At 46.2% G+C, this 12,255-nt stretch overlaps 1 protein-coding gene across 1 annotated transcript in view; it reads right to left on the reverse strand.

The window, feature by feature from the left end:
• DCBLD2 (discoidin, CUB and LCCL domain containing 2) overlaps nucleotides 1–12,250 on the reverse strand; it is a gene marked incomplete at its 5' end in the record, with an annotated part of 98,962 nt that extends 86,712 nt beyond the window's left edge. Inside the window, one exon of the mRNA XM_025213832.1 lies at nucleotides 12,142–12,250. Coding sequence (XP_025069617.1) covers nucleotides 12,142–12,250 — 109 coding nt within the window. The remainder of the gene's footprint in view (nucleotides 1–12,141) is intronic.
• Nucleotides 12,251–12,255: the final 5 nt, after the last annotated feature.

The raw sequence follows: 12,255 nt of genomic DNA on the forward strand, positions 1-12,255 counted from the left end.
AAAAAAAAAAAAAAAAAAAAAAAAGCAACATTAATGATTATTAATTGTATTAAATATGCAGTGCATCCTGCCATGTACCCCCTCCGCCCCAGTTTTGTTTTTGTGGCGTGCTGGCACTCTGGCACCTTACAAGGTAGACATTGTGGTTTTTTCGGCACTCTGGCCAAGAAACATTGCCTACCCCTGCCCTAGAGCTATCAACCTGTTTACTTGACAGAGTCAAGCAGATCACAAACCACCATTTTAGATTCATTAGCAAAACAAAAGAGGTATCAACTGACATTCCCAACACTTGAAAGGATGAAACACGTCTTGAATGAGACAAAATCTTGATGAAAGGATACATTGGAAATAGGCAGTTACAAAAACATTTAATCAGTGTTTCTGTATAATTTATCAATGTGTCAAAAATATATATCTTCAATTGGCAAAGGCTGAAATTTAGCAAAACCTAAAATGTCATAGATTTTTTTCCATAGTTATATTGGATGTGAAACCCACTCATTAATATCCTGGGATATATCTTTGTACTCAAGACTTTAGTTAGGGGTCTTCAGATACAGGCATCCCGCACCTTATGCGGGGGTTATGTTCTAAAGGCAGCACGTAAAGGCGAAAATCACGTATAGTAAAATCGCATATTACCGTGCCAGCGGTGACTGCCTCTGTCTCCAAAACCTCCCGCCACCACCATGGAGCCGCACTTAGAGCTATGCGGCCGGCGGCAGCGGTGCAGCGCAGGGTGGTGGTGGGGATGCCCGGCCACACAGCTCCAGGCACAGCTCCATGGAGGCGGTGGGAGGTTTTCGAGGCAGAGGCAGTCACCGCTGGCAGTGTGGTGGTGGCCGGGCCTCCAGGTAAGCAGCAGCGCCACGTACAGGCTCAAGCCCCACCCCCCCTCCCCACCCGCGTATAGTTAAATTTGCGCAAGTTAAATGCGCCTAAGATGTGGGACGCCTGTATTAGGATGCAGCTTTTTGCCACAGACTGCCATAAAGTGGTCTCTGATTATTTGGAAAAGGTTAGCTGACTAACACTAACTATGTTTTATAATATTTCTTTTTACTGTTTTCTTCTATCTCAATACATAATGAAGTTTTTGGCTAAGCCAGATCTGATTTAAGTTAAATCAAAGTGATTAGACTACACTGAAAAAAGAAAAATGAACTTTGAGCTCAAGGCTTGGGGGAGGAGGTCCATAGAATATTTAAATTCCTTGTTAATCCATAGCAATAGCATTTCCCCAAAGTAAATGATGTGTCTCCCTGGTAGGATAGGAAGATCTGGCTAGAAAGCACTGAAAGACCTCTGTTGCTCTTCAGTTGCTTGAATGTGTACAACTTCATGTGCTTTTGGCAACTCTGTGGATCCACTGCAGCAGTTGTGTCAGCAGAGCACAAAACGCATCCTTGGAAGGCAGCAGAAGTTGAATGAACCGCTAAAGATGACAGAAAGTGTGAGTATCTACACATGCCTTTTGCAAGTGGCCAATGGTAAAAGAAGCCTTCCTTTGTTCATCAGAAAACAAACGCCTGATACATCTTAGCTATTTGATCACTATTCTCATTCTGACCAAAAAAATAAGTCAAATGTGTGCCTGACCCAGGGTTAAAGAACTATAGCACACTACTTTCTGTAGTTACCAGCACATAACCAAATGATGCGACTAGCATCCAGGGACCACAGAGAATGTCTTTTGGTTAGGAGTGCACCGATCAAGATTTTTTGGGCTGATACCAATGTCCAATTATTAACAAGCCATATTGGCTGATACTGATCTGATTGCCTACATGCAGCCTGGCGAGCAGCATCTGGCTAGTAAGTTTGTTGAGGAGGAAAGGGCAGAGGGGAGGGAAGAGGCATGGGGGGAACAGATCAAGGCCCCTGCACTGAGGGAGAGAGTGAGGCAGGCGCTGCCCAGCTGGGGCAAGGCAGGGCATGGGATGGAGCTGCAAATGGCTTATCCAGAGGGTGTGGGGAGATGGGGGGGCTCCCCCCTCACCCCTCCCTGCCCCCCCAACAGACTTATCAGCTGGACACTGTTTTCCAAGCTGCCAGACTGGCTATGTGCATGCTGCAGCTGTGCACATGCACACAGCATTTATCAAGGACATTATTGGCCACATAAGCCAAGAAAAGCCAGTTGCCAATAACGTCAATTTTTCTTTTATTGGTGCCAATACGATATGGACCAATGTATCAGTGCACCACTTCTGGTATTCCTTCCTGTTACTATAGCTCTCTGCAAAGGCAGCCAGAAGAACAAGCCACCCAGTCTGCTACCTAGAAGCCCTGAAATCCCTTGCTCTGAAAAGAAACGCCCTTGCTCTGAAAAGAAAGAGGCTGCAGCCAAATCTTTTTTCCCCATACCATAATTAGTTGCGAGACCCCAGCTGACTCTGAACAGGCTTAGGAAGGGATCCCTTTACACTTAAGACTTTATACTGGGAAGGCCATTTTTGCACTTTTAATGGCTAGAAATTTACTTTTTTTCTTTTATTTAAATGATGAGTAGTCAGTGACATGCACCTTAGATAGAGTCCTACTGATATTAGGATAAGTAGATGTTTCAACCCTTAGTTATGAAAAGTAAAAAGGATTTTTTTTTCTTTAAAAAAGTCAATAAACAAATGAATAGTTTATATCCAAATGCATATTTGGTTTGGTACTGTGCAGACAATGTGTTCTTTAGAAAAACACGAAGAAAAGAACCTCAAAAATTCAAAGAGGAATGTTTTTAACATGTTTCATCTTCAAGAGTTTAATATTTTATTGAAATAGTTGCAAACAAAATTCAATTATTCCTCAAACCATTCTGTATGTCAGTTTGGAGTCTAAATTCAAAGGAAGACACAGCAGAAATGTAATCCTGATTTAAATGTAAGTTATGCAATCTTACAATGATTTGATCTCTGCAGACCACTCCATTGTATACCAGTAAGACTGTAAATTATTAATGAAACAGAGACATTTCTTCCCCAAAGACCTTGCAATCTAAATAAATTCCAAGACGCAGAAAGAATTCTGAATTTCTATTTAGAAAATAAAATAAATATTCCTCTCTCACATAACTGTTTTATGTTACTTAAGAGCCAAAATAATTGAAGTTTAACTAATGAACAGGACATACTACATTTTTGACAATAGCTGAACATCTGTTAAGAACATAGTTTCCCAAAATCTGATCCATGGAGAGCTGGCTAGTTATATGTGCTGGCTCTCTCATTTCCAGCTGTTAAATTGCATTAAAAGCAGCTAAAAATACATTAAATGCTTTCCCAATATCACTTTTCCGTGAAGCAATTGGTATAGTTGCCATAGGGATGTTATAAAATCATGAAAGAGCTGATTTGCGCAATTGAGATAGTCTGCATCGGAATGTGGTCCTCCCCATAAAATAGGATGAGAAACTGAGCCTATTATAAACAAAATAGCTCTACATAATGTGATAAAGAGCACTATGGTTTATAAAGGAATAAGATCAGCTTCTCCATGAGAAGTTGATGTTAATTTTTTTATGGTTATTGTGAAATGTGGAAGAAATTATTAAGTGACAAATGAACTCTCACATGGATATAAATACACAAGAGCTGACCAGAACTTGGTATGATTCCATATTTGCTGAAGGTGATTATAATATCACTGGGTATTTTATAACTGCTGTTAAATTGATTAAATCATCAGGTTTGTATGCTTTTCTATGCTGAATAAAAATATCACTAGAAAGCACACCATTTTACTCTTGTGAAAAAACAGGTATGTTGCAAAGTACCCTGAGAAACTATCAAACTGCATTCAAACTATTATAAGCGGCGCTGGTAGCATCACCTCCTGTGAAAGTTGCCCAAGAATTCCTGATTTCAATTGCTTATAACTCTGCCAAACTAGGCATTCAGGCTGAAATCTTCTGTTTTAGTTATCCGCCCCAGAATGATTTCTTGGGGAAAATGTGAGTCAAGATAGTTCAGCCATTTCCAAAGAGAAATGTTGTTTTACCTGCATAAAAAGATGTCTGGATCCTTTTGGGGGGAAGCTCTAATACTTCCATGTATCTGAGTAGGAAGTTGAAATTTGGCAGCAGGTGGGCTTTATTTTTAAGAGATGTATCTTGCACTGTCCACTTAAAAATCCACCCATGTTTATCTAAAGCATGAACCTCTGGAAAAACTGAAGTCTGCACAAGCTCAGGAGTGTTGGCCTGAGTTTCGCAGTTTGAGACTCTGCACATTAGGCACATTTCAGCCCAGGCCTGAGCAGGACTTAATTTAATTGCAACTCTGGGCTGCCACTAGATGAGCAAAAAAATCAATGCTAGATCTGACAGTAGAAAGCCTGCTTCCTCTGTGCTCTCAATGAATAGGAGCACAGAGAAGGAAGATGCCCAATTTGAGCATGACAGAGGACAAGAATAAAGAAGAGCTAGAGAGTTGGACAAGAGCTGGGCAGGGGAAGGGGGAAAGAGGAAAACCAGGATTCCAGCTGGGAGAAAGATCTGCAAGTGAAGAGAGGTCTAAAATGGAGCTAGGGTATGGGGAGAGAACTAGGACTGGCTGGACAAGCTAACTAGGATAAAGAACTGAAGCAGGAGAATGGGACGCAGACTGGAAGCATTCCTTTTGAACACACACAGTGCTATGAAACACTAAGGAATCTGAAAAAGCAGGCTCTACGTGTCCTAAGCAGGAACTGAGCATCCAACTTACTAGACACTTTTGATCTTCTAGTTGTAGTGTTTCAAGCCCACATCTGCAAAACAGAGATGATAATTCTACCCCCTTGCTTTGCAGCAATGTTATAGAACAGTGCTCCCCCAACCTGCTTCATCATGCACGTGCAGCCAGGCAGGCATGACACAGCACACTGCTTCACTTTAAGCTCCTTACGGACTCCTCTTTGGTACCACAGCACACTGGTGCTCTGGGCTGCTGGCTCCCCTGGCACCAAGGACTGTTTCACACTGAGCTGCCTCACTCCCTGGGGCAAAGACATACAGCAGAAGTCCAGGGAAGGGGAGCCCCAAGACCCCAGCTGATGCTGCAACTGGAGCAATAAAGGCCACAGGTGGGAGTCTGAGGACTGCATGTTAACCCCTAGCAGACCACATGTGACCTGCAGACCACCAGCTGGACAGCCCAGTTGTAAAGTTTAAATATTTGGATACAATACTAATGAGAAGTGCTGCATCCATAACTGATTTTTTCAGTTCTGTGGCCTACTCCTCCACACAAATAAAATAAAAAAAAAATCACTTTGGATCAATTCAAACTTAACATATTTCCTTGCCAAGACTAAAAACTTTCCATCTTTTCTCTATTTCACGCCTTTTTTTAGCAGAAATAAAGCACTGGAAATGAAGGACTAGATTTTGATGCCATTCACAATTGGAGGAGAAAGATATATAGAAAGAGGAAGAAGTGGTGGCAGTGCTGCCTGTCCTTTCTCCAACAGCCCAGTAATTAGGGCATCCTCTAAGGAGGTGGGAAATCCAGACTTGGCTGTATAGGGGGATTTGAACTTGCATCATACAGGAGGGTGGTCTAACCACTTTGCTAACTAGGTTTTAGCTTTCATTTCTTCACTGGCCCACAGAAAGAAAAATATATAAACCTAGGTGTTGCAGGGCACTAAGGCATGCCGGGCTCCTTTTAAGAGTTTCATAGTTGGTAGGGTTGGAAGGGACCTGAGCGGATCATCAAGTCCAACCCCCTGCCATGGGCAGGAATGAATGCTGGGGTCAAATGACCCCAGCAAGGTGTCTATCTACCTACCCCTTAAAGACCCCCAGGGTAGGAGTGAGGACCATTTTCCTTGGAAGTTGGTTCCAGATCCTAGCCACACTGACAGTGAAGTAGTGCCTTCAGATATCCAGCCTGAATCTGCTCTCTGTCAGCTTATGGCCGTTGTTCCTTGTTACCCCTGGTCAGGTCCCTTAGCCTCTCCTCGTAGGGCCTGCCCTGCTGCCCCTGATCATGCGAGTGGCCCTCCTCTGGACCCTTTCCATGTTGTCCACATCCCTCCTGAAGTGCGGCGCCCAGAACTAGACGCAGTACTCCAACTGCAGCCTGACCAGTGTTGCATAGAGGGGGAGGATTACCTCCTTAGACCTGCTCATGATGCATCTGTGGATGCATGACAAGGTGCAGTTGGCCTTCCTGACCGCGTCCCCACACTGTCGGCCCATGTTCATTTTGGCATCAATAATGACTCCCAGATCCTTTTCTGCTTCTGCACTGACAAGAAGGGAGTTCCCCAGCCTGTAGGTATGCTGCTGGTTCTTGCTCCCCAGGTGCAGCACCTGGCACTTGTCAGTGTTGAAACCCATCCTGTTCTCATCCGCCCACCCCTGTAACCTGTCTAGGTCTGATTGCAGCCTATTCCTCCCTTCTAGCGTGCCCACTTCCCCCAACATCTTAAGCGCAAAGGCAGGCTAACCAAGGGGGCCCTGCAAGCTAGGCAGAGCTCCACAGCTGCAAGTTGCCTGAGCAACCAGTCAATGAGGTAATTAGTGGGCACCTGCAGGCAGTCAGCTGACCAGAAGGAGGCAGGGCCCTGGGTACATATAAGCTCAAGGCTAGGGCTGCTAGGGTTCACTTTCTCTGGCAAGTACTAGGAGAAAGAGCTCCTGCAAAAAAGCTACCTGAGACATTTTGCTGCCTGTTTTGCTATCTCCAAGTGCAGTAAGGCTCCATGAGCCCATAAGGTACCCGGGGCTAGAGGGCGTATGTAAGGAGAGTGGTTTGCCCTTTTTTAAGGGGCAGAGCATGGTTTCTTTTGGTTATTGGTATGTTATAGCTCAGGGGCTTATGTTTGTGCTATTGTTTGAACTGGTGGTTTGGGATGAGGCTTGGGGAGGGCTCATTAGTGCTCAAAGGGGAGCTGCTACAGGGGCCAGAGCCTTGGTGCTGAGGGGGGAAGCTCCAGGGCTGGAGAGCTGAGTGACAAGAAGTGATTGACTAGAGCTAGTAGCTCAAAACTGGGCCTGGCACAGCAGGTCTAGGCTAGAAGGCCTAGCTGTACTAAAGGAGTAGAGGCTGATTAAGCTGAGATGCCCAGCAGAGGGAACAATATTCATGTAACACCTGTAAGGCATGGTAAAGTGGAGGTTTTGGAGCCATGCAATTATTCTTATATAATAAAGGGCTTAGTCCATCTGTTTGTCTGTAACACTCCTGGAGCACTCCGACTGGAACACTGATTGGTTACTGATAGCCAATCGGAGTGCCCCAAGAGTGTTTTGGACTGGAGGTGGTGGCACAGCAGAGTGCTATCATGATAGTGGGGGCAGAGGGCACAGAACAAGGGGGTGAGGCCAGCACTGCTGCCCCCCCTCATCCCTGCTCCCTGGAGGGGGTGGTGGTGTGGAGTGCCTGCCAAGGGGGATGGTAGCACAGCAGCGGTGTGGGGTGGTGGGTGGCGGTGCTCTGTGCCTGCCTGCCCCTTTCCCTGGTCATTCCTAATGGGCAATGGCTTACTTAGCCCATAAGGCTTGAGGTGCCCCATGCTGCACAATACTGAGGACAGCGAAGGGCTCAAGGACCAGCAAGTCCAAGTGAAGTTCAGTGGACTAGGGCCACGTGAAGGCCTGTGGGCTGCCTCCCAATTTATTTTACCAGCAAGATGTGGCGGGCAAGACAAGAGGGCACCTTCAAGACGGAGCTGGCACAGTTGCAGAGCTGCCAGGAGCATCACATCCACCCCTGGGGATCCTGCCCTGTGACGCTATGGTTAGGATGCTCATGTGGGCAGTAGGATACTCGGGTTCAAGTCCCTGCACCAACAAATATTTATATGTTCAACCGGCTCAACAAGAGAAAAAACCCACCTGAGAATACCCTATAACAGTTTCTCAACCCATGGGTCGCAAAAATATGTGAAAAGTTTTCACAACTCTTACAAATGAATTCTTGTTTAAAGGAGGAAAACATGGGGAAACAGTAAATTTTGCCTTGTAGGCTGTCAAGAAGTCTGCAAGGGGCTGTTCGTGGGGGCCATCCTGCCCCAACACACTGGGGGTCTGGAGGCAGCAGGTCAGGACTGGCCATCAATATTTACAAATGGGTCCTGGTACAAAAAAGGCTGAGAACCACTGCCCTATAGAGTGGGTTATTGGGTAAAAAGTTGTCTCACTTCAACCAAAAAGAAAAATGAAGTTGAAACTCTTTGGCATTTTGGCTCAAATTCACACACAGCCACATGTATAATAAGCTAACAGCTTAAATTCTCCCTGTTCTAGTGATAAACTCCAGAGTTAAGTCTGTGAGGTAATGAACAATTTTATCTTCACATCAGGCTTTGAATAGTGCATAGTAAAATAAGGCTTAAAGCAACATGCTGAATGAGAGAAAAATACTGCATGGCTATTTTAAGTGAGTATCAGCCTTCCTATGCACTGAATGAAGCTTGTAGAAAGGACAACATGCATTCCTGTAATTAAAGACTGAAAGCAATTTTAATTCTGGCACTTCCTAACTTTACAAAACTTAAAGTACTCAAATCTTATTAATATTCTTTCAACATGACCGGGAGTGGGGGCAGGCATGCATATAATATAATGACAGTTCTGGAATTAACAATGGATTACAGAGGAAAAGTGTTTTACTTAAAATCCAGGACTCTAACCATTTAGGACTATTGCAACTCTTTACTAGGGGTGCACTGAAAGATTGTTTTAGGACAATACCTATGGCCAATTATTAACCAACCATATTGGCTGACACTGATCAGATTGCAGACATGCAGCCCAGCAGCAGAGCATGTCCAGCTAGTAAGTCTGCTGGGTGGGGGGGAAGGGGTGTGGAGGGAGCAGACTGAGGCCCCCACAGTGAGGGAGGGAGTGGGGCAGGTGCTGTGAAGCTGCGGCATGGGATGGAGCCATGGGCAGCTCGTCTGGTGTGGGGGTGGGGGATGGCTCCTGACACTGTATGCGCCCTGGGAGGGTATGGGGGGCCTGTGCCCTTCTGGATCTGCATGTGGGGTAAGGGCAAGCTGCACCAATCTCTTCCCAGCAGGAGTCTGGGCTAGGGCTGCGCTTGGGTAGGGTGGGCAGCAGCAGTGCTGGGAGGGGGGCTTGGAGGGGACTACAGCCACCCCAAAATTTGCTGCTGCCCCTGTCCACCCCAGCCCCCCTGCTGAAAAGAGGCTGGCACAGCTCCTAGCCCTGAGCCTGTAGCAGGCAGCCTGCTCTCGCCCTGCGCACAGATTTGGGGGGTGGACATATGCCCCCCCTGCCTCCCCCAGGGGTGTGTAGTGTCAGGGGCTGTTCTTCCTCCCCCCACACAAACCACCCACAGCTCTGTCCCATGCCCCACCCTGCCACAGCAGGGCAGTGCCTGCCCCTGCCCCACTCCCTCCCTTACTGTGGGGGCCTCGATCTGCACACCCCACACATCCCTTTCCCCACCTTCTCCCTCAGACTTATTAGCCAGATGCTGCTCTCCAAGTTACCAGACTGCATTTCTCCCCACATGCATGCTGCAAAACAAACAATAGCTCCAGCTGGGCAGTGCTTGCCCCAGCCCCGCTCCCTCACAGTGTGGAGCTTTTATCTGCCCTTCCCTCATGCCCCACCCCTTCCCTTCCAACACAACAGACTTACCAGCTGGACACTGCTCTTCACTGCCTACATGGTGCGCTGTGGCTGTGCATGCACAGGCCATTTATTGGCCATAGTAGACTGATTTCCAATGCAGACAACTTTCTTTATATTGATGCCAATCCAATATTGGACCAACATATCAGTGCACCTCTACTGAATAACAAAGGGGGTGGGGAGCAGTCTTCCAACCACTTCCTTGGGGGACTAACAGGTTAAAAAAGGCTTGTCAAATTCCTTTCTGAATTACAAATGAACCACCCATTGGTGACACCTCAGAAGGGAATGGGGGGGCAGGGGCAGGTGCCCCCTCCGATTTCTACACTAACAGCAGGGCATGGGGCTGCACCCTGGCTGGAGCTAGGGACCAGCAGTGGTAGTGGTGCAGAGTTGTGCTGCCTCTCTCAGCACTTCTGCTTTGCCTCTGGAACTACTCTTTCTCCCACTATGTAGCCACTGTGCAGCTATCACAGCAATTGCTTTCTAGCATCACTTTCACATGTGAAGTAATCCATACTTAATTTCTTTTAATGCAGTTACCTGGAAACAAAAGTAAAGACCCAATGCTATGTTGTTACTGTGGTCTGTAAAACACCACCTAGGCAACCTCTGACCCAGCCAGTTCAAGAAATTACTGAAATGTAGATCAACCATGTGTACACCCGTCTCCAAGTCCCACTGCAGACCCCTTTTGTGACTTCAAAATATTTTCCTTTCCCATTCAAGTCACAAGCACAGGACAAAAAAAACCCTGTAGGAACAACACTTTCAAAGTCTAGCCATACTGTCAGAAACAAATTAAATTGAATAACCTTTTTTTAATTTTCTTTGTTTTTGCTTTGTTAAATCTGTTCCCTTTCACATATACATACAGAACTGTGAATGTTTAAACTGGCACCAAGCATTCGCTTCAGACACTTTCCCTGAGCCCGAGATGAAAGTGACAGTCAATTTTACACTTCCTGATCTGGCCCCCTTACTCCAGTGACCAAATGTTGCCTTCTCTTCCCCCTCACCCCCCTGAAGCTGTGTTTTGTTTTGTTTTTTTTCAAAGCTGTGCTGGCTTTCACTCTTCATACCTGAAGAAGAAGGACTTGCATTCAAAAGCTTGTCTAACTCTATCCCAACTATGCAGTTGGGCCAATATAGGCTGGAAAGCAAGATAGATTTACACTTTACAGATTAACCAAAGTAGATAATTTCTATATATGCCTCTGTGCAGGATCCCTGCCCCCCCCCCCCCCCCCACACCCCCCAACCCATACATCTGGGAGGGATGTGGGTGGAGAGATGCTGCCATATGCATCCAGAGGGCCAGATCTCTCCCACATTTGATGTAAACTTCAGCTCAGAAAATCCTGTACAGTACAATCGTGTCATACATGCATTTAACTTGCGTGAATTCAACTTTACATGGGGTAGGGGGGGTGGGGCTTCAGTTTGCGGCGGCGGTGGGAGGTTTTGGCAGCGTGGTGGTGGCCCAGTGCCATGCAGCCATCCCCCCCCCGCCACCTCGTGCTGCACCGCTGCCAGCTCCAAGCACGGCTCTGTGGCAGCAGGGGGAGGTTTTGGAGGCAGAGGCAGTTGCCACTAGTCAAATCGCTGGCGATTCGACTACGCGTGATTTTCACCTTACGCGATGACCTCGGAACCTAACCCCTGCTTAAGTTGCAACATGCCTGTACTAATATAGGTGTGTGCACGCATATATGCATTTGTGTGCACATGTACACGTGTGTGTGTATACCATAAAATCACAGAAAGTGAGGGTTGGAAGGGACCTCAGGAGGTCACCTAGTCCAACCCCCTGCTTAAAGCAGGACCAGCCCCAACTACACTATCCCAGCCAAGGCTGTGTCCAGAACCTCCAAGGATGGAGATTTTACCACTTCTCTGGGTAACATGTTCTGGTGCTTTACTACCCTCTTAGTGAGAGTTTTTCCCAATATCTAACTTAAACAATATGTAACCCCCCGCCCCAACACACACACACACACACACTCTCTCTCTCTCTCTCTCTCTCTCCCCATCATCCATCCATATCCATTGATCTCCATTTAAACATCTTTGGAGACACCTATACTTACACCTACTTTGGACAGCCTACGTGCAAATCTCCCCTGCCTTCTACTTGGATTTCTGACGAAGGGCTAGAGCAATGCAAGACACCAGCCTGAGAAACCCTTGCCTCAAAAGGTGCCTCCTGTCTTCCACAGCACCAAGGCCCCCAGCCCGCAGTTCCCCACAAAGAAAAAAGCCCCTCCCCACCGAAATTAAGTTAGAAAAAAATCAACAAAAAGAATGAAATAAAGATAAAAGTGCATTAAAAATCAAATAAAAACAAATAAAAATGAAAAATATTAACATACAAAAATAAAATAAAAAATAAGGGGAAAAAATCAACCCCCAGACAATAAATTAAATGAAAAATAAGAGTAGGATGAATTAAAATAATGAAACAATATAATCAATAGGACGAATAATAAAAATACATAAAAAATAAAATATAAAGAACAAAACGACTAAAAACAATGTAAAATCTCCCTCACCCCCAAACGAAAGAAACCAGCGACAGCGGCGCACTCCCCCATCCCCGGGCCGAGGGTCAGGGGTCCCAGGCGGGCCGGGCGCGCACCCACCTTTCTGCGCGGCGGCTCCCCGCG

This window comes from Alligator sinensis, unplaced genomic scaffold (genome assembly GCF_000455745.1).
Source record: "Alligator sinensis unplaced genomic scaffold, ASM45574v1 scaffold622_1, whole genome shotgun sequence".
Lineage (NCBI taxonomy): Eukaryota > Metazoa > Chordata > Crocodylia > Alligatoridae > Alligator > Alligator sinensis.